The sequence below is a fragment of the Alligator mississippiensis genome, chromosome 5, assembly GCF_030867095.1.
Source record: "Alligator mississippiensis isolate rAllMis1 chromosome 5, rAllMis1, whole genome shotgun sequence".
Classification (NCBI taxonomy): Eukaryota; Metazoa; Chordata; order Crocodylia; family Alligatoridae; genus Alligator; species Alligator mississippiensis.
In genome coordinates, this window is record NC_081828.1 from 193,577,488 (window position 1) to 193,605,107 (window position 27,620).

Sequence of the window (27,620 nt, forward strand, 5' to 3'; positions counted from 1 at the left end):
AAGGCAGTGGGGTGGGGGGAGGATGTGGTCTGCACAGACATGGGTATCAAGCAGGCTAAGGAGCAGAGGGTGAGGCAGCCCCTGCTCCACTGGAGCAGGTAGCATAGTTCAGGACTGCAAAGCATACTGGGATGCTGGGGGTCTGTGAGTTAACTTGAACCAGGAAGGGAGGGGATCTGGGTCAGAAGTTCCATAAACTGGTTTGACCTAAATCATGTAAGTCTGATACTACATCCAACCAGGTTTATCTTAAACTGGTTTTGGTCATTTTGAAATCGGTTTATGTGCACTGAACTTCTTCTGTTACAGGTTTAAACGAGTTTCTGATTGCTTAACCCAGTCTATGTGTAACTTATGTCCCTAACCTATGAGCTCAGTGGGTGGTCAGTGCAAGGTCTGCCTAGAATGTCTGCACTGCTGCTCTTCACTCTTCCCCTCCCTTCTCCACTCCTGAATTCAGCAGCAGTTGAAAGAAGTTCAGCCCTTGCTTCCATGCAACTCTGAGAGGAGGGCTATGCACCCATGCCACTCATACCTTCTTTCCTCTGTTGCATAAGTCAGTAGGGGAAGGTGGGAGGGCAAGAGTGAACAGCAGCACCACACACATCCTGTGCTCTAGATCTGCTTGAAACAGGGACCCCTGGACAGACCCCGTGCTGACCAGCTGGTGGGTTCACTGAGCTAATGGTACATGTGTAGCTCCAGCCAGAGCTGCAATGATGTGCAGGTGAGCACCAGAGTGCTCACTAACATCTAGAATCACAGCAAAGGGTTGTGGCCATAACCTTGTCAGCTGTGTGGCATATGCACAGTGAGCTCTCTTCACAGCACATGTGCCACAACACCAAAGGGAGTATGGTTGCACCTCTGTCACTACAATCCTGGATCTGCCCATGCTTGTGCCCTTAATAAATTGACTCTGGAGGGTTTACATGGTTTTGCAGGAGGGAAATAAAACGGCACTGCCCAAAAACCATTGTTCAAACCACAGAAGGAACAAAGATGATTTATGCCACGTGGACTAGAAGAAATATTTTGATAGAAACTTGCAGATTCTGCAGTAAACTTAGCCAAAAGGTGTTACCCACAAAGGGTTTTAAAATCTGCACTGTTATGAGGATTAATGATAGCGTAGTTTACCAGTGACCCTAATAATAAGTCTCCTTTCAAAACCACACACACATTATTCTCAGGTGCCTTCAGTTTAACATACTCTATTTGGTGTTATGCTCTTTCTACAGCTCTCCATTCTTTCACATTCCTCCTTTGGGGGAGCTAAGATCTATTACAGGGGCTCAGCGATGTAAGGGACTGCCATGTTTAGGACTGTATGATTTTTGCTCAAGGGTTTCCAAAACCTGATATGAAAGTTATTTAAATACAGGGCTCTCATGTGTTACATTACACACTGTGTAAATATAACTGTTGTTGCTAAATTTGAACATTAAATATACTCTGTAAAAATACAGTTACTGCAGCCAGGGTAGAAATCAGCCATCTCTTTTGAGGAAATGTCTTGAAAGTGCAATCATAAAATCCTTACATGTTATGGATTTCATTAACATTGTACTCCCCTAGGATTCCCAATTGTACAATAACAGGAGTTCTTTAAATTTTAAATACCACAGACAGGAACAGTTTCACTAAAAACAGATGTGGAACCCTTGCCCTGGCCTTCTTACTGGTTCTAAGAGCTGAAACTGGCTGGTAATTGATACCTATTAACGTGTTTGTTGTTTAGATTAGCCAAATTGAAACACTATACTGTTTTTCCCATGAAAAGATACATTAATGAGGGACATTTTAGCTTAGATTTCAGTGGCAATTCCTTATCCTTAATTAAATTAAATTTAAAGGGTTGAAGCTTTTTATTTTTAAAAAAAATCTGTTATTTTACCTTTTAAAAGGAAACTGAATGTGTGAAATACAGTGAAATAAGCAAGTAGGTTTAGCTGAAGGTCAGGGAGCCAGTAACAACCCATGTGACATTAAACTAACTTAGGCTTGTTTTTGCTAACTCTCATCACATGCATTCCCTTCATGTCTTAATTCCATTCTTATTAGCACATTCATCGACAATATTTATATGTTTCTAAATTCCTCCCTTCACACACTGGAAGCGATCCAGCCTGGGGTGACTCTGCTACAGACAATGGAAACACTCCAAGGCTCAACCTCGTCCAGCAAATTTAACAAATTTGCATAAGCCAAAAGAGCATGGAGACAGAGGCCAATAAATAATACAATGTTGTTGGTGATTGTTTGTGTCTGTGATTTTGATGAGTATTTCAAAACAAAAAGATAAGAAGAAGCTTGTCTGGTGTGCAGTTGATGTTCTGACAAGCTCGAGAATTAGTAAGAAATCTTTTACAGCCACACAGGGAGACGTTAGTGTTTCTACCACAGACCAGATCACATGTCTGCAGCTGGAATTCATGTAGATCTATTTCCAATAAAATTACAACCAATATTTTGCTAAGTTTCTTGATTGAAATGGTCCTAGGAACATCAACAGGTACAGCCAGTCAAAAAGCCTGAGCCTGAATTGATTCAATCTTTGCAGGTTAGTCTAACCTGTGTAGATTGAACCAATTTGCAAGTGAATGGACATTCACTTTTGATTCTGGAAATGCAGCCACATACCTGCTGTGGCTTCAACTAGAAGCCAGGGAGTGCTAGAGCAAGCTCTCCCTTTCCTTCAGCAGCAGCCACAAGGCTGGAAAGAAGCTGACCTGGGGGCGGAGGGTCTGAATCATAGAATCATAGAACCATAGGACCGGAAGGGACCTGTAAGATCATCAAGTCTAGTCCCCTGCCATGGGCAGGAAGTTATTGGGCTCAGACAAGCTTGGCAAGGTGCTTGTCCAGCCTCATTTTGAGCACCTCCAAGGAGGATGACTGTACCACCTCAGCTGGGAGTGTGTTCCAGATTCTGGTGACCCTTACAGAGAAAATGTTTTTTCTTATGTCTAGCCTGAATTTACCCTCTATTAATTTATGCCCATTGGTCCTTGTCCTCCCTTGAGGTGCCTTCCTGAAGAGTTGTTCCCCTAGTTTTTGGTGCTTGCCCCTGACGTACCTGTAGGCAGCTATCAAGTCACCTCTCAGCCTTCTCCTACTCAGACTGAACAGGCCCAGTTCCTGGAGTGTCTCATCATAGGACCTACCCTCCATGACCTTGACCACACGTGTGACCCTTCTTTGTACCCTCTCGAGCTTATCCACATCCTTCTTGAAGTGCAGTGCCCAGAACTGGACACACTACCCTGGCTGAGGCCTCACTAATGCTGAGTAGAGAGGGAGGAGTACCTCTCTGGATCTATTGGCCACACATTGATTGATGCATGCCAGAGTTCTATTTGCCCTTCTGGCAACCTCACCACACTGTTGACTCATATTCATCTTCTAGTCTATTGTGACCCCCAGGGCTCATTCAGATGCTGTTCCAGCCAGTGGACTACCACCCATTGTGTAGTTATGGTAAGGGTTCTTCCTATCCAGGTGAAGGACTTTGTACTTCTCATTGTTAAACTCATCTGATTTCATTCTGCCCATGAATCTGGACTTTCAAGGTCATCCTGAATCTTTCCCCATACTGTGGTATGCCCACATTTCCCCACAGCTTGGTGTTGTCCGTGAACTTAATCATTAAGCTTTCCACCCCCTCATCCAAGTTGTTAATAAATATATTAAAAAGCACGGGTCAAAGCATCGATCCCTGGGGGACACCACTGGATATGGGCCACCAGGAAGAGGTCATCCCATCAATTACAACTCTCTGGGAGCAGCCTCTAAGTCACTTTTCCACCCACCTCACTGTAGACTGGACAAGCCCAGTACCCTCCAGTTTGATTGAGAGAATCTCATGGGAAATGGAGTCAAAGGCTTTACTGACATCTAAGTAAATGACGTCAACCTTGTGACCCTTGTCCAGATGGCCAGTTACTTGGTCATAGAAGGACACTAGGTTAGTCAGGCATGACCTACCCTTGACAAAGCCATGCTGGTTGCTTTGCAACACCCCATTCAATTGCCAGCTTGGGACTGATGGCCTCCTTAACAATTTTTTCAAAGATTTTACCCAGGACTGAAGTCAGGTTGGCCAGTCTGTAGTTTGCTGGGTCATCCCTCTGCCCTTTCTTAAAGGTGGGCACCACATTGGCCTTCTTCCAGTTGTCCAGGACCACTTCTGAGTTCCATGATTCTTTAAACAGCTTGGCCAGTGGTGCTGCTATAAGCTCAGCCAGTTGTTTCAGGACACTTGGGTGCAGGTCGTCTGGCCCAGCAGACTTGAAAGCGTCCATGTGTTGTAGAAGATCTCTCACTTGTTCAGGACTGATTTTGAGTAATCTGTTGTCTTCCCCACGTTCCCTGGACCTCTGGTCAAGCGAACAACTCCTGTTTGGTTTCAGGAATATCAACGTGAAGTATGTATTTAGGAGTTCTACCTTTTCCCGGGCGTCGATTTTTGGCTGCCCCTGAGCATTCAGTAAGGGTCCCAGATCCTGATTTTTTTCTTGCTTCCTATGTATCTGTAAAAGGATTTTTTGTTGTCTTTTATGCTGGTTGCCAGCTTTATTTCCATGCCTGCCTTAGCTTTCCTTGTCTTGTATCTGCAAGCCATGGTGATACAGGTATTTCTCTTTGGTAGCTGATCTGTTCTTCCATTGCTTATATGCTTCTTTCTTTTTCAATAGCTCCCTAATATGCTTTTTGAGCCAAGTGGGTCTCTTGGTTTTTTTCCTGCTTTTTGTCCATGTGGGGATGGCCTGTTTTTGAGCTATGAGAATTGCCTTCTTAAGGAAGCACCAGCATTCTTGGACTCAAATCCTCCAGTTGCTAGTCACAGAGGGCCTCTTCTACTAGCCTCTTGACCCTGCCAAAATCTGCCTTCCTGAAATCTAGAATGTCTGTTCTGTTGACTGATTTCCCAGTCTTCCAGAGGATGGTGAACCTTATCAGGTTGTGATCACTGTAACTCAGAGTACCACCAATTCTTAGGTCACCTATGATGTCCTTCCCCTTGGTCAGCACCAAATCCAGAGTGGCCTTACCCTTAGTAGGCCCCTCCACAACCTGTGTCAGAAATAGATTGTCTATTGTTGCCAAAAAGCTGGCTGACCTGCTGGAGGTGGCCAAGTCATCCTCCCAAAGATGTCAGGGTAGTTGAAGTCACCATGACAATCATGTCTCTAGTGTGAGCTGCCTCAGTCAGCTCTCCAGAGAATGCCTGATCACACTCTTTCTCCTGGGAGGGAAGCCTGTAGTAGACTCCTACCATCAGGTCTCCTTCTCCTGTTCCCCCTTGTATCCTGACCTAGAGGATCTCAAGCGACCCTTCCCTGCTGTCAAACCCACAGGGAGGGGTACCATTCTTTCACATAGAGGACCACACCTCGCCCCGTCTTGCCAACCCAATTCTTCCTGTAAAGCAGTGGCTCCCAACCTTTTGTGCCGCGACCCTAAATCTAGGTCGTGACCCCTGCCCCTGTCACCGAATCACTCATGCCCAGCAGCGCTAGCATAGCCCAGGCCGGGATTGTGGGGGGGCAGCAGCAGTGAGAGCCATGCGGACCATGTGCCAGGACAGCCCAATAGGCAGGAGGGGCGGAGTGAGGGTGGACCTCTCACGACCCTGATTTGGGTTGCAATCTGAGGTTGGGAGCCACTGCTGTAAAACCTGTAGCCCTCAATATTGACTGCCCAGTCGTGTGTGTCATCCCACCACGTCTCCATCAACCCAATCAGATTGAAATCCTTGTCAGCAAGAAGGAGCTCCAGTTCCTCCTATTTGTTTTCCATGCTTCTGGCATTCCCATAAAGGCACCTGAGTCCCGCCCTGGTCATCTCAGATTTTCTGTCATGCTGCCTGTATCTCAAGATGTTAGTACTTATCTGGACATCCATTGCTTTAGCACCCTCCCATGTGTCATTGTGGCTAGAGGATTCATGCACAGCAGTGGAACCTTCTCCCCAGCCCCCCAGATGTGCCTAGTTTAAAGCCTTCCTCAACAAGTTGGCAACTCTTGTAGTGAAGAGCTTCCTTCTGCCTATGAGATGAATACCGTCCTTTGCATGTAGACCTCTGTAGCTAAACTGCATATCAAGTGCAAGGTATCCAAAGCCCACTCAGTGACACCATCTCTGAAGCCTTCGGTTGAGCTTCTCAATGCGCTCATGCCCCTGATTCCAGCATCCAGCAGGTGTGCTAGGTATCCATCACAGCCTGGAGTGCATGGAGGCTGGGACCACAGGCTCTGTCTTTGTGAAGGCCTCTGAGGTACCAGGGGTGGGGGGAGTGTGGTCCATCCAGGCCAGGAAGCCTGGAGGTCCACCGTGCACCTAGCATATTGTAGGGTGAGCTCTGGTCACGTGGCTCCCCAAGTGTAGAAAGTGAAAAAATTCCATTGGAACCTTTAAAAACTTTAAAAACTCATGGCTCATAGCAAGTCTTGTGAGAGCTTGCAGCATGTGAGATTATGGTGCGCCACTTGCAGGGACTGGCTACCAGCCCCTGACATGTCCCGCCAGAGAAGAGGGCTTGCAATTTCCTGCCCCCTTCTCAAGTTCCCATGCTAACTCACGGGTGCCAGGCCCAGAGCGTGCCTGTTTGCTCCCTAAGTAGGATCTGGGGGCAGGGGCTGTGACCCGCCTCAGCTCTGCTCAGCTGCCTCCTCTAGCTAGTGCCCACTCACCATGGGCCCCACTTACCTTCCAGCTCTGTACTCTCAGTCTGAGAGCAAGTAGCTTGTCTTGGTTAGGGTCCACCAGAGGGGTCAGGCCTCTTAGGGGCACAATGGGCTTGCACCCATGTGTCTCCCACCAAGAGCTGGTCATAACTCTGTGGTCAAGCCTTGGCAGGCTGCTGAGTGTGTTTGGGGAGGTGCTGCCTGGGCTAGCTCTGGCCATACCCCCCACTGCATGAGAGGCCAATGGGGTAGAAAGCCAGGCAGATCCTGGCTGGGGTCCCCGTGCCTGTGCCCAGAATGGGAGACAGGTAAGTTTAATCCCCTTCCTCCCCCGAGCCTGCTGGCCCATGCCCTCACCACCTCCACTTCAGCGGGGAAAAGTCTGACACGGGCTGCTCTGCCCCCACCAAGCAGACTGGGCTGTGCCAGCCAGGTTTCCCACCCCAGCCCTCTTGTCAGCCAGCCCTCCTTGCTCCAGCTAGGAAACAGAGGGGGCGGGCCAACCCTGTTCTGCTCAAGCAGACAGCACAATCTAGGGCTGAAAAGCATGCTGGGATACTGGGGGACTGTGATTTAGCTGGAACTATGAAGGGGTCTAGGACAGAAGTTCCATAAACCGGTTTGACCTAAATCAGTTAAGTCTGATACTACATTCAACCATAATTTATCTTAAACCAGTTTTGAGTGTTTTGCAACCAGTTTATGTGCAATTAACTTCTGTTCTGGTGCAGGTTTAAACCAGTTTCTGATCACTTAAATTGGTTTATGTGCAACTTCTGTCCCTAACCAAGGGGAACAATTATATCACATGATGTCTAGATGTCTAGATGTCCCTGTTAGAGGGATATTGCTCCCTCTTCAGATCTGTAATGGAAAATTTTCCTCTGTCAAAAAAATTAACCTTGAAGGGGAAGAAAGAAAGAAAAAGATAAAGATAATATTTGTCATATGCAAAGAATGGTAAACTGGTAAATGTAGGAAATTAATATTTAGAGAGAGATTTTTTAAAACCTTTGCACAATGTAGAGTTATACATATCTCATTTCCCCAATTGAATATATGTACACTGGGTGTTTGAGGACAGAGATGGCTAATTTATAATATAGGAGAAGTCTATCCAATGTAAGAGTTTCAGCTTTAGCTTTATTGTTACTCAGCATCTTAAAAAAATTTCCTGTATGCAGTTAGTATTATTTTATATTATGCTATGGAAGAGTAACTTTTATGCAGCATAATTCACATTATTAGACAGCGTATAATTGTACCCAGAAAAAAACAGCCTTGAACCTTCACACAAGCACCTTTTAATCTACTGTGAATTTTCTCTTAACTAAACACTGACTGGTATTGTAAGGAATGTGTCTTCAGTGGTTTGGCTGTGAACAATTATGGATATGCACATCTTTATTGGGTACTTTTATGTAGAGGAAAAATGGGGTTTCCACCCTTTATTCAGGTAGAATCTCATGCATGGTTTTTTTTTTAAATGGCACCAAACCAAGACATTTTGTGTAAGATCCTGATTTGTGACACAGAAAGACCAGCACATTTTATAAGTTGCTATATGTTTAAATAAAGATAATCATAATATCAATGATAACCATAATACAGAATAAATTTCTTCCTCTATTTTAGATATGCAAAGCCAAAAAAAAAATTAAGATAAATTAAAAAGTTAAAATAAATTAAAATTCCTGAAAAGTGCAGGAGCAAGAGATGAATTGTTGAATTTTCCTCAGCTCTCCAAACCGTGTAACTCACAACTGTAGGGCTGTGTTCATTAATACCATATTTCTGTTGTTAAGAAAAAGTAAAAAGTTAAAAAGAAAACTGAACATTTTCCCTAGAATAATATATACGGCCAGATTTCAAAGAGAGTTAGACACTAAATTAGAAGTTAGGTGCCTAAATGGTTTTGTGAATCTGGTTCCTAGTTCATAAGTGAAAGGGTAAAACCTTATGGCTGCTTGTAGACATTTCAAAAACAGCAAACAAAAATGTGCTTTACCAGAAGAAGCAGTGCATTACTTCAACTTGGCTCCGCAGCGTCTGTATAGATCAGGTGCTTCAGCTAGGCTTTTTGGTGCTTTTATCTAAAGTTGATTTAATCAGCTATTAGATAAAAGTGCTGTAAAAGACCCACTCAAGTGCATGATTCACATGGACTTCAGGCAAGCCGGGTCCAACTAACGCGCTGCCACTTCTGAGCATGTGCTGGGCTTGGCGCAGGAATGCGCAGAATTTAAAGTACTGTGCTGGGGTTTTTTTTGGTGGGGGGGAAGGGAGGGGTTAACGTTTGCAAGGAGCCCAAGTGTCTGTCTAGTGCACAGATACAGTTATCATAAGTTAATAAAGAACACTGACCACATGAATTAGATTTAGCTACTCTTCTTGTTTTAATTAGGCATCAATAAGTGACAGGAAAAAGAAAAGAAAAAAGAAAGAGAGAAAGTCAGCTATAGAAATAGATGAAACACATGGAGTTCGATTCTAGTGCATTCCACACTTTTTCCACACACATTCCAGGGATTTCAGGTGGCAGTGATTAATAATAAACCTAATACTTCTTAAAACTTGGGGGATTTTAACATTTGTTCCTTGGGAAGAAATAAAAGTGAGCTGATTTTTCTTTCTTTTTTTTATGGCTCTGATTAAGTCCATCGTTTACAATTAGCAAATTTCCAGCAACTCAGGATATGTTGGGGCCTCCTAAGCAGGACACCTGAGAGTCCCATTGTGTTCTAAGATTCAGGATGGAGAGAATTTCCCTCTTTCTTCCCCTTATTGACTACAGCTCAACATAGTTTTAAGCTTTCTTGCAGACATCAAACCTCACAGGAAACACCAATGTGAACATTCTTATTGAAGGCTAAGGATGCATTGTTTTTATATGTCAGTTAGTAATTTCCTATTGAAAACAATAGAAGCAGAAAGAATGCTCCAGTATTTAAACTACCGTAAGCTTTCAAGCAGGATTATTAATTTAACACATGTGAACATTTCTCTTGTTTGTTGCTATCTGCAATAGATTTTGAAAAAAAATTAAGGCAAGAACTATGAACAATTCTATATAAATAATGCAGATACATGTGCTTTTTTTTTCTCTGTATATGTATGATAGTATGCACAGCTAAATAAATTAATATCTCTCTTTTAATAGAAATGAATTTATTTTTATTCCAAAGCAATTCATAAGGATAGTTGTAACATATTCAGGAGTGATATCAACACCAAACTATGAACCTGAATTAGCAAATGCTTATAAACTTAAGTATGCCCACTAAACTCAGTAAGACTTCTTGTGCGTAACTGTCTGCAGGATCAGGGCCTATGCCAACAGTCTCAAGAGCCAAAAGTGACAATCAGGCTGAAAAACGTTCTGTTTTGTGACATGGAAGGATATTTTCTAAGGATCTGACTGAGAACAGTAAATTCATTTCATTTGTAACATATTTGAAGATTGGACTAAGGCTTCTAAGGTGAAATCCTAGTCCATTAAAGCACTGTGCCAGATAATTTGTAAATATTATCAGTAAGAGATAACACATGCTCAGTTTACTGGGCCATTCTACTTTAAGCATATGTTAAACTAATATTGACTTTTCTACTAAACCAAAATCTCTGTTATTTGTGCCCAGAAGACTGAAAAAACAATAGACATAGGAAACATAAGAATTAATCTTTCTGACCTTTTGTTTTTTATACCTTTGGGAATCAGTGTTTGTGTGGGTCTAATAATGAATGCTAGATACTCACTTGCAATGGGTCCTATTGTATGCAGAACTATTTTACAGTTTTATTTACATTTGCCATCGCTATCCTGAATGCACTCCACAGTCATAATTAATATTCTCTATGGAGCTGTATCTTCTTACCTGGATCCATTCTCTGCTGGAATCTTCACCAGGGGTCCATCCATTTTCAGAGTAATTTAATCGGGACCTTTCTGAAGACCAGTTGGTGCTATACTGGGAGGAGGCAGTGATTTGGTCAGAGTGAATTTCTCCTGATTCCATACCTAGTGGTTCCATGCACTGGAAATCTGAAGAAAAATAAATTACCATAATTACTATAGTCAGCTACTTCAGTGTAATAATAAAATAATGAGAATGTTTTCCTGTTTTGCATACAAAAACATAAAGAATTTATTTTTATGTGAATTTGAACTTCTTTAATTTTAAGTACGGCGGTTTTGGGGTTGTAGTGTCATTCTTACTACTGTCACTTGGGTTGCCATGGCAATTCCTGGCATCATAATGCTATACAAATATTTTTAGCCCAGCATCGAAGCCATTTCAATATAGGACAATAGAATTCTCTTTCCCAGGGTAGCAGAGACACTTTAGTGAATTCATAACATAAAACAATTTATGCTCAATTTATAATTATATGCAGAAATGGAAAAAACAAGCAAAGAACTATAAAATAATTTTTTTTTAATTAATTTCATTGCTCTTCACAATGTAGTACAACAAAGTATAAAAATACTTAACCATGTATTACAGCAAAGTTCATTTGTTTTCTGTATACCTTGAACACTGGAGAAATAAACAAGGTTTGAACCTGGGCCAAGGAGCTATTGCTAACTAGCTGTATGTTAGAGGCCTTGGTGGTCACCATCGCATTTCAGTGAACACAAAAATACCATGACAGTTTAGTATTAATTGGCAGGCCTCCCACAGAAGCCAAAAGGCTGAATGGATCATGAAGGTGCAATTATACTGTCACATCTAGAGGAGATACTTTGGTCAGGGTTGAGACATGTTTGCATGGTTATGTGGGGAAATCTTCACTGCCACGGTTTATACTGTATATGTTTTGTGGAAAAAATAGAAATATCAGTCTTGAATTATAACCATTTCTTTTCATGGGCCTATCCAATCCCTTCCAGCCTCCCCAAATTGGAGGTCAGATGGACTAATACCTTTTAAAAGTGTTCAGTTCAGACACAAATTATACAATAGCAGAGCTAACAACTTGAATCTACCAAAAAAAGGACTGCATATGATTTAATTTCATTTTTATAATGCCATTTATTGTATTTACTTTGGGGAGGGCTATAAACTTTCCCCTCAAGTTGGGGAGTGGTTTCCTTACCTTGTCATGATGATAAATGAAAAGGTAGGTTTTCAGAAAAGGTAGGTTTCTATAACATTACAGAGAAACACTTTAGTACTGTGAAGCAGTGAAAATGGAGTGAGGTAATAAGTGATGTTAATTAACTCTGGGCCAGAATCAGTTGTACTGTGAACATGTTTATACATAAAAAAGTGATTCTTCAGGGAAGGAATTTTAATGGATGAATAAAAAGGCTTTTAAATGAGTTGTGACAGCTACTGCTTTTTAAAACAAATGTGTTTCTCTAGGCAAATTTTGATTTTTTTAGTAAAAAAATAAAAAACCAGAATATTTTTGGTTAAAAGACCGGATTTGAAAATCACATTTTCTATTCAGAAGTGCTGCCACAGTGCTTTGTGGGAATGGTAATTTGCCTAAATTCTTGATCCATGCCTCATTTCTTGAGCCACTACAGTACATCCTTGAAGTCCTCAGAGTCTGACCTGAAAGCATGATTCCCAACTGCTTGAGGGCAAGGAGTGGTTAAGTAATCTCTTTGTCTGGAGTCTAGAATCACACCGAATAAACATAAGGCACCAGTTTCCGTTATCATTTAAAACAGGTTTTGCTGCTGAGCGAATAAATCTGTGTGTGCATACACATAAACAAGTTTTTGGATTGCATTGTATTTCAAAGATGAAATGAACCCATCACACTAAAGGCTCCAGCACAGCTGTTCTGTAGCACAGATGTAGGGTGATTATTAAGCAGGTGCCAATAAGGACTCTACATTCTTTGCATCAGGGTAAAAGGTGCAAAAAGATCCATCACAATGGCCAGAAGACCCCACGCACAGCATATACAGGAGAAACTATCATAGTTCTGCATTCACATCCCCACAGGTTGGAATATATTTTAGTCCATTTACTTAGCTAGAGGATTAAATTTCACCTTATGGGAGTTTTTCCTCATTCTTCTTTGAAGGAGTATATCAAAGCACATTCATTCTGGGTGAATCTGTCTGGATCTCAGTGGGTAGGACAAAGAAGAGAGTGTTTTATTTAAAGCCCTGGAACCTAAAGGGTACCATTGTTTTAAGTTCAAGCCAAGAAAGGAAATCCGCATTGGACTCTCGGGCCTTGGAATGGAATCGTGGGCCTTTACTGAAGGTTTCAAGCCAGGTCTGAAGGGTGAGTGTGTGAATGAAGCATTTGGGAGAGAATCTGTAATAGAACAATTTCTAAAATATCTTATGATACACTTTGAGGAGAGCTAAGTACAGTAAATCAGTCATTTACATGCAGGAATTTAATCATCAAAGCCTGTTCCTTCTTGTAATAGAAGAAGAATAGAAGGCTTTGAGAAGTGGAAAGCGTGTTCATATTTCATTGTTTCAGTGCAGCTTTTCCACTGTTCTGCAATTCCAGGTTTTCTTTGCCAGTTCAGTTTTCCCAATAGTTCTTCTAACTTTGAGACATTACTGTGAAATAAAACCATGAGAAAGCAGCTATTCAAAGGGTAGATTATCTTTAAAAAAGAAAAGAAAAACACCTTTATTTATTTAAGAGTTTTTTTTATGTTTCATACGGCACTCAATGTGCAAGGAGACATTACAGAACATATTTACCACAGGGCTCTGCAGGATGGATAAATACTCACCTTCTGATATGCTATTCTGTAAGACACTGTAGTTTGCTGAGAATCCCTCTTTTGCGATTGCACTGTCAGTGTAAAAAACCATTGAAAGGATTCCTGTTGAAGAGCGAACTCGACCTGGTGTGTTCTGTCCACAATAACGCCCTATGTGAGGACCAACTGAAAAGAAACAATGTATAATGGTAAATTAGCTTTCTCCTTCAACAATGGATGTCAATACAGTAGTCTCCTTAAGAGATTCCTCAGTGGAAAATAAGGACTCCCTACAACAGTTTAAAATTACAACCTCATCAATACCTAGGTAATGAAAAATAAATGGCTCACCCTACCATAGGGAACTTCACTATTACAGCATTTCAGAAAAGCAAATAAAGCTCTAATGAAATATAGGGCTAGATTGTCAAAGGATACACTTTTAAGTGCACTGTTATGGGCAATGGCACATGCAATTATATGCACAAGAAGAAGCAGATGTTGTTTTCAAAATGTGATTAAAACATCTGCCTAGAATAGGGAGATTTGAGGGGCTCAGCTTGCATACCTAATGCTACAAGGTACTCCTTTTCTTGTGATAGTCAATGGGAGCTGAGTCCAGTATTTTGCAGAACTGGGCATTTATTTCAGTGGTCTTGCAGGCAGGCTGTCATCAGTTTTTCAGCAAATTTAGAAAAATGCTTTTGCTTTTATATTCACATAATGACCCCATGCCTCCTCCTATTTGTGCTTTCAACAGCTTCATACTTTCTTTCCTTCACTCAAATGCTGACCAATGTAACCAAGAAAAAATTAAAATAATATATGAACAAGTCCTCCACCCATCCCTCTGCCATTCCTTTGAGAGTGTCATTATATTTATCGTAAATAAATATATCTATCTTAAATATCTAATGAAGCTTGCAAAGGAATGTAAGAGTAATGATGGGAAAATTGCTTCTACTTTCAAAGTTGCAATATTTCCAATATATATTCCTGTGAAAGTCAAAAAATCCAAATACTGATATCTTTCTGTTTTCTTTGTACATTGCCCTCTCCCCTTAGTTAGTTTAACCGAAGCCAGCATATGCTGCCTTCCAATGCTGTGCACCTCTCAGGGATAGAGCCCCAAACTGACGAAGAAGACTCCATTTCTGTGTAAAATAATCAAATGGGTTGTACTAGAGTGTGGGCAAAGAATTCGTCCGAATATTGCAAATGACAATATTCATACTGTTGGCTTCCCAGACCTCATTTAACACATCATTATTGTTATAAGTCTGGTTAGTTTTCAGTTTAAAAGCTAAAGCATTTCTAAATCTTAATTATTCAAAATGCAAGGAAACTCATTAGCTAACATAATTTCTGTAGACACTTAAAGTGTCTGCCAACAAGTTAAACAGTTCCAACTTGGAATAGACATGCAATATGAGCTGCACTTCTGTATTCAGCCCCAGTGCTGCCAGAAGGAAGCAGCTCAGATGATACAGCTCCTGCTGCCAATGTAGATTTTTCTATCCATGTTCTGGCTGTAGTCAGCTTTCAGTTGCCTTGGCAATCTCATTACATGTAAGATACTAGTCCCCAGCCAACTCCACTGTTTTTCCCCATGACTGCTCTAAGATAAATGTATAGATGTAATAGAATACCCTGCAAAGGACATGCATTGAATTCTTTCCACTAAATCACTTACGATCTTATTTTTTGAAAAAGAAAGCTGTTCTTTTGGATCATTAGCAGCACTGCCCTTAAAAAAAATCTTTCACATCTGCCTGGATATAGCCTTCCCCTTTAATTGTCTTTTTTCTTGGATGGGCAAACAGCTGTAAACCTGCTACTTCCCACTCTGGCCTTTGATCATTGCCGCTACTGACCTTACTATGGACTACAAGACAGAAGGAGAGAGATGGCCACCATACTATGGCCCTCCAAGTCTTCCCCCTCCCATTTCCTGCAGGGAATATCCTTTTGAAATAGCAAACAGAAGGGAACTTTGTTTAAGGCACATTCAGACTTTAAAATTCACCATGACTCACTGGTTTATAATTTTTAGACATACTTGGTAATTCTACATTTCATTCTTCTGAATATTGCCCCTGGTATCACAGTATTAATCCCTTTGCTAGCTGACTAGATTCAGGAGCCAAAAACTTTGCAGAACATGATACAAAGAGGTATTGAATTTTCTTGCACAACATGTAAACCTTAGCCTGCTGAGCTAATACATTATTGATCTGAGCTGAACTGGATGAAATAAAGGTTCTTATTCTTCCCATATAAATACCTAAAATATGTAGAGTTGTCCATTTTCCATTTAAGTCTTGTAAACTTTTGAATGACAGTAAGTTGCTTAATGATGTTTAGTGTCACTGCACCAAACAGTACACTGAAGAATACAGTTTGAGCAATACCACTGTTTATTTTGTTAGACTGTGTTACTATTTCTGACAGTGTCCTACTAATCCTACCCAATCATGAACTGGAGGCAAATTGTCACTTCTGTGATTTGTGATAAAGGTACATGTACATTTCAAATTGATGAAACCTCTCCTGTAATCCAGCCAAAAGATCTGTATTGGAATTTGGGCTGCGGACACTCAGATAACAGAGTGAGTGATTCTGCTGGAGATTAGGTCGAAATATCTGTTTGTAGCTTTCAGCTGTTGGGGCTTATGACATTCATCTGGCATCCCACTTGAGAAACTGGTCCAGATGTGTATCTCTTGGACCTAAACTATGCCTGCTAAGGAACCAGTTCCATATTACCAACAGGACAAAGGCATCTCTGAGCCTTTCCTGGATATATCCACTTGATGCTTGTGCTCTATCTATCTGTCCCTGAGATCCTTCCTCATTTCTCAGCTGATCTCTGCTGGACAGATGAGATCATAAGGAAAAATATGCTTTGCATTTAGGTTCAAGGGGTGGAGAGAAAGCAAAAAATTGTTTTCCAAGCTCTTCCCAAAATACAGAGATTACTGCAGTCCACTTCAGTTTTCAGCTAGAATAAATTCCTTAGCTATTCTGCGTATATAAATGTAATGGGAAGCAGCTTTCCTGGGACAAGGCTAGTTGCTTAACACTGATTTACTGACACGTGTGCTTCTTTTTTAAGTCTGTACAACTGAAGCCACAAAAAGGATGTTGAGCTGCAAATCTACTGTGCCCCTTTGTGTCAATGGGAGTCATCCTATTGTTGGAGAATTTATGCATACTTGTTGCCTTACACATTGGCCAATGGGCCACATTTCTATCCTTTATAACTCAGTCTGAAAAGAAAAGGGGGAAAAGAGGGATATCATCAGCCCTTCAAGATACCAATTTAAAGACTAAATTACCTAATTCAGTGAATATTAAAATCTATTTTAAAAAATGTACTGTATGCCACACACAGTGTTTTTGTAGAATAACAGCTTTCTTACTGGCTAAACATTTATGCATAATGTACCACTTAGAATGCTAACAGGAAAAAATGGACTTCTATTCTAATAGTTCCAGTAGTCATAGATGGAAAGCTTTTTACATATTTTATATCTTCATTTGTTCTCACCATAGTGTAGAGAGCAAATACAACAGGAAAAAAAGCTAGATTAATGGCAACCTTCATTTGCACTGATGTTAACAACTCTAGCAAAGTGTTATTTTTTCTTCTATAATTCAGTGCAAGCACTTGTGGTATTGACCAGAGGAGTAATGCTTAGCCTGTGGTTCTCAAACCATATGTAAACTCCTTTAAATTACTTTTGAGCCTCTGGTAGACAATCCATAGAGCTTCAAAGAAAGCTGCATGATGGATATGTGCAATTCATCACTTAAACTCATCATGGTTTTGAGTAAACTATTTTTCTTTTAAGTCATCAGTGGATTGCGCTCAGCCAGGGTTGGCTTTGGGTGCATTTGTGCTCCAGGGGCAAGTGTTTATCTTCCTTGCATAAAATCACACATTCACATTTTGCTCCTTTGCTCCCTTCCTCATATTAAGCCTCTCAGTGCCCCATGTCATTGCTTATCTTAATAGGAGGACCCTGTTTTGGCTTAGTCATTTGCCAAATGTTCAAGAGTTCAACAGTTGACTAAGATTCCAGATAGTCTCAAATGTGCTGTCTCTATGGTTGTGTTTCAGAGAGAAGCATTAGAGACGGAAAAGTGCCCTCTGTACAAAATTATGCAGAAATAGCTAATATTGTGAGGCTCTCCCCAGCAGGATGCTAAGCATTTTTGTGCAGATACAGCAAAACACTTATGCCTATACTTAAATTTAAACACAGGAGTAGCCTTAAGTAAGTCCCTTTGAAGTTGATGCGACTACTCGCAGGCTTCAAAGATAAGAACATATTTAATTGCCTTGCAGGAGCAGGGCCAGACTGCTCAGCACCAGCCAGGTGAGCTGAAACTCTACAAATGTGAAAGAGCACTTTGGGAGCAACTTGCTCATTAGTGACCATTACAGCTGGGTGGACATTTTCTAGTGAAAGATTTTTCCATCAGAAAATGTTGGTTCCTCTCAAGTGGAATGTTTTATGGAAGTGTTAATTTTCACAAAATTTCATTTTAAAAAGATCAAAGTAGAGCACCCTGCTAAGGTCAAAATGTAATGTTTTCATTTTTTATTGTGAAAAAAATGTTTTGATTCCTTTTTTAAGTTATACAGTAAACACAAAACTTCCTACAAAACCATGTAACTATAATATTCTAATATAATAAAAGACTTAGTCTGTCTGTCTGTCTGTAACACTTATGCAGCACCGAGAGGGTGGTGCATGCAGAGGCCCACGTTTGAGCTCCATACTCAGGCCTGGGCTGCGTGAGCCCAAGTTTGAATCGCTGCAGGGGAAGTTGGTGGTGGTAATGAACATGCCCTGGCTGCCTGAGGAGGAGGGCTTCCCTATGCCTCCCTGCCTGAGGGCGAAGGTGGGGATCATGGTGGTGGCACCCCCCCAGTCGCCCGGCCCTGATGCCTCCCAGAACAGCCAGCAGGAAGGGGGAGGCAGCAGGCAGGGAGGGAGGGAGGTGGACGTCGGCCAGGCAGATGCAGAGCAATGGGATGAGAGGAGGGTAGAGTGGGGTTGTACCTGGAGCAGCCAGGAGGGGGGGTAGAGCGGGGCCAGACCCAGAGTGGCCGGGACAGGGTAGAGTGGGGCCAGAGCCAGAGCTGTTCAGGGGGTGGATGGAGAGGGGCTGGATGTGGGTCTCTGTCCCTGCCTGCACCTGCCCTTCCCATCATTCTTGACAGGCAATTTGATAGTGTCATTAATAAAGTCTTAACCCTTGAAAATTCTTTTCTAACCTATATGTACATGTGTTACTTGTACTTTGGGGGAAGGGGTCATGTATATTAGAATATAATTAAAGATGTCTATATAGCTTGGCTGATAATCTCTTTTAGTTAATGCTCATGTTAAAACAAAACACACTACTAGGCTAGGGATAGACATTCAAAAAGCTTGAGCCTGAATTGATTCAATTTTTGCAGGTTAGTTTAACCTGGCTTGGCTGACCAGTTTGTAACTGTACAGACATCCCCTCTGGACTGAGGAAATGCAGGCACATGCTTGCACTGGCTCAGACTAGAAGCCAAGGGGTGCTAGAGCAGCCCTCCATCCCTTTTCTGTGCTGAGCAGAGGAGGGGTGCGGTCAAGCCCTGGTAGGATGTTCTGATTAGGGAGGGGTTCCCCTCCCCCCACTCCTGACCAGCAAGGGAGCTAGCAGGGAGTTGCACAGCATTTAGTTACACAGCAGGGAGTTACACAGGGAGTAACACAGCATTTAGCACCCCATCAAGAAAACAAAAGCTTTTCTCATTAGTTCAAGTGCTTCTTAAACAACTTTTTCCAAGGAAGGAATGGAGAGACATTACCAGCTGACTTGTTGATTAGCTCCAAAAGATCTTAAGTGGACACTGTTTTGTCTGCCTTACACAGACACCTCTCAGCATTAGCTAGCATACTATGTACTGGTTACAGTCTCTGCTGTGATGTGGGGGGAGGAATCCCTGCTTGAGCAGGGAGTGGTGAGGGGGTAAGGAGCAAGAGGAAACCAGGCAGACCTGGCTGTGCCTGCCGTCTCTGCCACAGCTCCAGCCAGGAGCACTGAGTCCCACCCAGGGCTACAAAGCATCTGGTATGCTGGGGGACTCTAGTTTAAATTCAACCAGGTAGGGGTCTGGGACAGACGTTGTATAAACCAGTCTGACCCAAGTCAGTTAAGTCTGATGCTACATTTAACCAGGTTTATCTCAAACCAGTCTCAGCCATTTTCAAACTGGTTTATATGCATTGAATGTCTGTTCTGTTACAGGTTTAAACCAGTTTCTGATAACTTAAATCAGTTTATGTTTAATGTCTATCCCTAGCCCTAATGTTCTTTGTTAGGTCTCATTTATTTGTTGAGTTTGTTATCCAGCTAAATTCATTTTACAATATCTTTGTACAGAGCCTAACACAGTGGAGATGATAATAGTGTATTGCAGGCTGCAGTTATTACTGCAAGGAAATACATATTAATAATCCCTAGTAATTTTAATAGCAGTATAGCTTTGGTCTTTTTCTTGTTATGGGACATGGGGACAAAGGACTGGAAAGGACTCTCTGGGTCATCAAGTCGAGTCCCCTTCTGCCATATGTAACCACATCATCTAATCCAGGGTTGGCCAACACATGGCACATGTACCACAAATGGCATGGGCAGCTGCTGTATAACATGCGAGTCCCAGGCACACAGTAAAGGGGGGTGTTGGAATGGAGACAGCAGGGCTCCAACCTCATGCTGCTGGACAGGGGTAGGCATGTGCTTCAGTGTCACTGTCAGTACCTTCTCCCAGTTCTGCTTATGGATCAGAGTAGGTAGGTATCAGAGCTGCACTCAGAGATGGACTGGTTTTAATTTGTGGCATGTTAGCCAAAGAGGTTGGTCATTAATGATCTATCCTCTTTCATAAACGTTCTCAGCTCCATTTTACCTTTGGTACTCCCACTGGAAAACTTCTCCCTGTTTTGATGCTAAGAAACCTTCTTTTAATTTTCAACCTCAGTATATTCGTGGGCAGTTTTTACCACTTGTTCTTGTGCCAGCAATTATCCTTCAGCTTACATAACACTTTTCCCTCCCTGGTGCTTATCCTTCTGATGCATTAATGGAAAGCAATCATATTCCCTCTCAGCCTTCATTTTGCTAGGCTAAACAGAAATATCTGGCTGAGGAGTCATCTTCCAATGAATGATGCTTCAAATATGTTCTTAGAACTACCACATGCCCCCACAGAATGCGTCTGAAGAGACATTTCACTGTAGTAAGAAGGCAAGGTCAGCTGAGTATTTATAAAACTGTAAACACAATTATCTGATGCCAAACTCTTGCTTCTTCCTGAGAGAGTCAAACATAGTTTGAAATCATGGGTGAACTGGAAAGCTGGTAACACTTGTTGTTAATTATTCTTCAATTTGATTCAGTCATTTTCTTGAATCAGAAAATTACCACTTTGAAAGCTTCTTGACACTAATAATAATGCAATTCTTTCTCAGAATATTCCACATAAGTTGGTTGATTGGATCTTCTTTTCACATGTCAGTTTAAATCAAAGTCCTACAGGAATTTAGGCTGGAAAGATTTAGGTTTATATGCAAATAAACCTATTATTAAATGTTCCACACATTGTTATAATATTGTTACAATACTGTTTTCCTATTGAGGAATTAAATGTAGAGTAGTCTCTCAGCTATTCCCTTGGCTTTTTCTTTTGTACTTACTGGAGAGTGCTTAAAAATAGAAAGATAAATCAATTAAATGTAAAGCAAGAGCAAAACAAACATACGTTAAAAAGCAGACACCTATTTACTGTAGCATCAATGAAAGCTTTTATTAAAAAGGAACCATTCGCAAGAGTGCAAATGCATTTGTGATGAAAAGTAGATTCAGCTGGGTACTATGCATCTTTAATCCTGTTCTATGGTAGGTTCTAACGAATGTTTTTATTAAAATGAAATATTATTACCATAGAGTGTTAACAGTTTGCAAAAACCTACTTGGTGCTATTCACAAACTTAAAAGCAGGTAATTGCATCAATGAAGAAGTGAAATTGCTTTCATTATGGCACTGTTCTGTGAGACAAGGCCTGTCCTGCTTTATTTGGCTGTAAGTTACAAATAGAGGGGAAAAGGACAACAGAAAGACGGTTCTCTTTAGCTGCTTATGGCATGCACAGAAAGCTTGTAAAAGGCATCAATAACAGTTGGCTGCACATTACTGCTTGCATGATTTCTGAGGACTGCCAAGTCTGATGTGTGCACCCTAAGGGGAAGTGCTCAACCTAATGTTAAACTCCAGCAAATCCAAGACAACAGCAACAACAAACTGCAGGATATCATCATATACCATCCTCATTAGTGCTCAGAGTTTGGATGCACAGTAAGACTTACCTGTCTGAATTATTTTAGCATTGAAGACTCAGTTCTGCCTTTGTTGAAACCAATGTATGCTGCCTCTAAGAACTGATATTGGCTCAAAGCCAGTTGTTTAATGTTAGGGACAGTTTGGATAACAACATTAATACTGTTGTGTGCTAGTCATGGGCTTTCTTGTCTGTAATTAAAGAGTATCCCATCTTTTCTCCTTCAACCCATCTCATTTTGTTTAAATCAAACAAGGACCTCTAACACAATATTTAAAAAAATGAGACTCTTCCTTCTGGAGCTGACTGTGGAGCAATGCTTCTGTGTGCTGCAGCTCATTTTTCTCTTACCATCAGGGAAGCCATCCCAGATTTCCAGTCGGTCATAACGACAGAGTACTCCCCCTGGAGGATTTGAATCGGGTTCTAGTTCAAAGCTTTCAAATTCCAGTATAATCTCTGACATCTTTGGTGCAAAGATAATGTAAGTGCATTCAAGGCTATTGGGATATTTTTCAGGGAATCCTGGTGACTTTATCACTCCACTTGATGAAGTAAAATTTCTGGAACATTCGGGTCCTGGGTGAAGAAAGAGAAATACTTAGCACCATCCTACCCAGCAAGCTAGTTAACTGGGAAACAAATTAAATCATTTTGTCTTTTTAACAGCAGAGGTGGTTTTTCAATGAAACACCTCATTTTAATCACTGTATTAATCATTCAACCAGCTTGTTCCTATTATTGATAGTCAGGTATTAAAACGTAATTCACATTTATTGTGTGATCTCCAATTTTCAATTTGTGTGGAGCAATATGAAAACTTGTGCCAGCTCTAGAAAAATTATGACAAATACAAAGTCACGTGGGAACAATGAAAGTCTAAGCTGAAGAAATCTTGACAGAACCCTAGAGAAATAATTATAGCCCCTTCAAGCTTAAATCTTTAAATCTTAAGGCTGACAGCCTTTTATTGGTGGAATAGCATGTTTTACAGAAGCGGGTGAGTGGATTCAGTAGAGGGAGTAGTGGTTTCAGATTCCTAGAGCAGTGACTCAGTAACTCTGCCAGATGTGACCTATGCCTCTTTGACAAACTAAATGTGAAAGGTAATTCTTACATGTACCAAGGGTGAGTGACTCATTCTGAGTGGTGTTGACACAGGTGCACCAGTAAAGTGTTGCTGTTAGTGCAGGCATGATAAACTGTGTGATTATAGGCAGAGTTGCTAGAAGTCACATAATATCAATGTTGACACACTAACCTTTCCCAATGTACCAGCCACAGCATAATTTGGTGTTCCATAAACTCTTGTTGGTCAAGCAGGGGATGACAGTGGGACAAGAAGATATAAAAGAGCAGATAAATGTATCTGTCTTCATGAAGAGATGGAAGAAAAAGCTGAGCTGATCCCTTGCTTACAGTTCATGTGTCTGTTTTCTTCAAGTCCCACAGAAACACAACTCCTGATCTGTAGGTGTGCTGGGAACTGGTACAAGCACTGACCACACACTTCTTACCCACCATGTTAATTCAAGCACTTCCCAGCCTTTAAACGAAGGCATTTACTGGAAAGCGCGATGAAGGAAGTCAAGTTCTGGTAGACATCAGGGCCAGGTACACAGGTTCAAAATGCCTGTGGCAGCTTCACACTAATTTTTTGTGGCTTTTTCTAAGTGCCTTAGATTAGTTTGGGAATAAACAGAACTCATGGTTGCCTTTTTGGTGGGGGATCATGGAGGCAGCCTGCACTGGCCAAGGTCAGAAGGCGGGGAGTGTTCACAGCTGGCTGCTGGAGAATCCCGAGCCCAGCCGAGCACCTGGCCACCCCTGACTGGCCAGCGCAGCACCTCTCCCCAGCCCTGCTTCCCCACCAGCTGTCTGCTGTCAGTGGTGACTGGGGGGGGGGGGGGGAGGGGGGAGACAGAGCTCCCCACTGCATGCCCCTCCCAGCTATGCTGGCTTGGGTCTGGGGGGCCTGGGACTGGGGCTACACAGCTGCCCATAGGCTGAGAAGTAGGGGTGAGAGAGGGGGGGATAGAGGCTCCCTGCCACACAGCACCTCCCAGCTTGCTGGCTCAGGTCATAGAATCATAGAAAATCAGGATTGGAAGGGACCTCAGGAGGTCTAGTCCAATCTAGTCCAACCCCCTGCTCAAAGCAGGACCATCCCTAACTAAATCATCCCAGCCAAGGCTTTGTCTAACGGTCTTAAAAACCTCCAAGGATGGAGGGTCCACAGCCTCTCTGGGTAACCTGTTCCAGTGTTTTACTGTCCTCCTAGTGAGAAAATGATTCCTAAAATCTAACCTAAACTTCCTTTGCTGCAACTTGAGACCATTGCTCCTTGTTCTGTCTTCTGCCACCATCGAGAACAATCGAGTTCCATCCTCTTTAGAACCTCCCTTCAAGTAGTTGAAGGCAGCTATTAAATCCCCTCTCAGTCTTCTCTTCCCTAGACTAAATAAGTCCAGTTCCCTCAGCCTTTCTTCATAAATCGTGTCCCCCAGACCGCTCACCACTTTTGTTGCCCTCTGCTGGATTCTCTTCAATTTGTCCACAGCCTTTTTGTAGTGGGGGGCCCAAAACTGGACACAGTTCTCCAGATGTGGCCTTACCAGTTCCCTTCTACAACTTTACAATGATGCATCTGTCCAGACCCCCAGGCATTTCAGTCCTTCAACACAGATGTGAGACACCTACTCTATCAAATCAAGATCCTGAACATGTACAGGGCACACTTGGAAGAATGCAGATATTCATGGTCCAGTGACACCTGGTCAGTTCCAGTGTGGAAAATTAACTTTGTCTGCAATTAAAATTCTCCTCTTGTTTCAGGTGGATAGAGCATTCATTCTCTCTCTGTGTCATAAACTGTGGTATAGGGTTGTTATATGCTGTTAAAGTATTGTCACTATTCATTCTTCATGAAGCTGCCTGTCCACAGTAAGACGATTTCTTTGTATGCCATTTGTACTGCACTATGCTTTGTGAGCCTCCTAGAATCCAAATGAGAGGTGCAAAATAAAATTAGGTTCTCTCATTATCACTGTATTAAAAGAAGGAGGCAAATCCTGACTTGCCAAATGCAAAAGTGTCAGGCTAGCCCCTTACACACACCTGTGATGTCTTGGAATCAACCTGCCTCATTTTGAGTGTTTCAGCTAATCTGGGGGAAGAAGCAGGACATTCCATCAAATGAAATCCCTCATTAATAAGCCCTTTACAAATCTTGCCCCTCTGCCTGCCTTGTGTAGGGACTATCAGTAGAACCTGCTCCAAGGCTGCAATGAAGTTATCCACAAGGGAGAAATAAGGCAATCAAGAATAAAAGTCTCAGTCAGAGACAAATGAAGAAGAGCTGCTCCTGAGAGGGACAGGTTTTGTGTGTGACTAGATTTAAGGAGGACAGTGCTGAAGATCTTTGCTTCCCTATTCCATTTTGGTGGCCCACAAAAAAGATGTCTTTGAGCTCTATGATCTCCTATTCTTCCTGGCTGACAGATTCATTTCAGACCTTTTAGCCAGAATCTTAATTTGCTATCAGGGACATAGCGGGAGGCAGCATCTTCTCTCCCAACATCACTCCCTGTTCAATCCACTATCAGATGTAAAGTCTCAGACTCCACCTCTGACACAGCTTGCGTCTCAATCTTCTCTATGACTATGACTGAGGAGGAGTTTCTTATACTAGGATCTGAGATGTGGACCTTGGGTGTACAGCCCACAGAGCACACAGCTCAGAACTTGAAGCAGTATGCAATGTAGGAAGAATGACACAATTTTTATTTGCACAAATTGAGGGAAACAGAAGCAAAGCAAGGAGTTATTCACAACTGTCTTTAACACAAATGTTTAATATACTGCAGCATTGTATATGACAGTTATAACATCTTGGGCTTGGGTCTCAATCATTCATCTAACATTTCATTTTAGGTCATTTAATTTCTGGAAGGATGCTTTAACATAGGTGTCTAATAAGGTTTGTACTAGTCAAGCTGTCTGTGCTGTTTGGTTGATCTATATAGCATAACAAGGAACCCAATATGCAGCTTTGGAATTAACTATATAAATTAATTAAACATTACCTGGGAGGTACTGAATGCTTAGATGTCAGGAAAAATGTTTGTTTTCCCACAATAACTCTAACTTGTACCATTGCACCTATGTAATAGTTTGCAATAGAATAACAGAGAATAGAAAATGAAGAGAAAACGAGGGTTGGAGAAAGTTTTTATCTAACCTAAACTTCCCTTGCTGCAACCATTGCTACTTGTTCTGTCACCTGATAGAACCACTGAGAACAGTCTAGCTCAGGGGTTTACAAATTTTTTTGGTCGGGATACCCCCAGCGGCCAGTCAACGCGCAGGGATCAGGGATGTCCCCCAGCAGTTGGTTGATGAGCGTGGATGGGGGAGCTTGTGCAGCAGCAAAACTGGAAGTGCCGCTGGCTTCTCTGCACCACTACCACATACCCCCTGGGGCCTTCCAAAGTACCCGCGGTCTAGCTCCATCTTCTTTCAAACCACCCTTCAGGTAGTTGAAGGCTGCTATTAAATCCCCTCTCCATCTTCTCTTCTCTAGACTAAATAAGCCCAGTTCTCTCAGCCTCTCCTCATAAGTCATGTGCCTCAGCCCCTGAACCATTTTTGTTGCTCTCTGTTGGACTCTTTCCAATTTGTTCACTTTCTTTCTATAGTGGGGGGCCCAAAACTGAACACGGTACTCCAGATGTGTCCTCACCAGTGAAGAAAAGAGGGGAATAATCACTTCCCTTGATCTGCTGGCAGCACACCTACCAGTGCAGCCCAGTATGCCGTTAACCTTCTTTGCAACAAGGGCATGCTGTTGGCTTATATTCAGCTTATTGTCCACTGTAACCCCTAGGTCCTTTTCTGCACAGCTACTGACCAGCTAGTCAGCCCCAGCCTGTACCGGTGCATGGGATTGTTTCATCCTAAGTGCAGGACTTTGCACTTGTCCTTGTTGAACCTCATGAGATTTCTTTTGGTCTAATTCTCTAATTTATCTAGGTTACTCTGAATCCTAGCCTAACCCTCCAGCGTATCTACTAGTCCTCCCAGGTTTGTATCATCTTCAGACTTGCTGGGGGTGCACTCTATGCCATCTTACAGGTCGTTGATAAAGATATTGAAGAAAACTGGCCCTAGGACCAACCCCTGGGGTACTCCACTTGATACTAGCTGCCAACTAGACATTGAGCCATTGATTACTACCCTGTGAGCCCAGTGCTCCAACCAGTTTTCTGTCCACTTTACAGTCCATTCATCCAGCCCATACTTCCTTAACCTTCCTGCAAGAATGTTGTGGGAGCCTGTATCAAAAGCCTTGTTAAAATCAAGGTATACCACATCCACTCTTCTACTCACATCTACAGAGTCAGTCATCTCATCATAAAAGACAATCAGGTTGGTCAGGCATAATTTGTCTCTGGTGAATCCGTGCTGACTTTTCCTAATCATCATCTTCTCCTCCAAGTGCTCAGAAATGGAGGATCTGCTCCATGATTTTTCCAGGGACTGAGGTGAGGCTGACTGGTCTGTAGATCCCTGGATCTTCCTTTTTCCATTTCTTAAATATGGGCATGATATTTGCGCTTTTCCAATCATCTGGGAACTCTCCCAATCACCATGAGTTTTCAAAGATGATGGCCAGTGGCTCTACAATCACATCAGCCAACACCCTCAGCACCCTCAGGTACATCCCATCTGGCCCAATGGACTTGTCTATGTCCAGCTTTTCTAAATAATCCCTAACCCATTCTTTCACCACTGTTGGCTGCTTACCTCCTCCCCAAACTGTGCTACCAGGTGAAAGTAGTCTGACCTTGCCTGAGAA

At 42.1% G+C, this 27,620-nt stretch overlaps 1 protein-coding gene across 4 annotated transcripts in view; it reads right to left on the bottom strand.

The window, feature by feature from the left end:
• The window catches only part of NRP1 (neuropilin 1), a 155,135-nt gene that overhangs the window by 57,533 nt on the left and 69,982 nt on the right, over nt 1–27,620 (bottom strand). For all 4 annotated transcript variants that reach the window (XM_059729140.1, XM_059729141.1, XM_059729139.1 and 1 more), the window contains exons 4-6: nt 22,115–22,342; nt 13,407–13,562; nt 10,565–10,731 (exon numbers count right to left, since the gene is read on the bottom strand). In XM_059729140.1, coding sequence (XP_059585123.1) covers nt 10,565–10,731; nt 13,407–13,562; nt 22,115–22,342 — 551 coding nt within the window. The remainder of the gene's footprint in view (nt 1–10,564; nt 10,732–13,406; nt 13,563–22,114; nt 22,343–27,620) is intronic.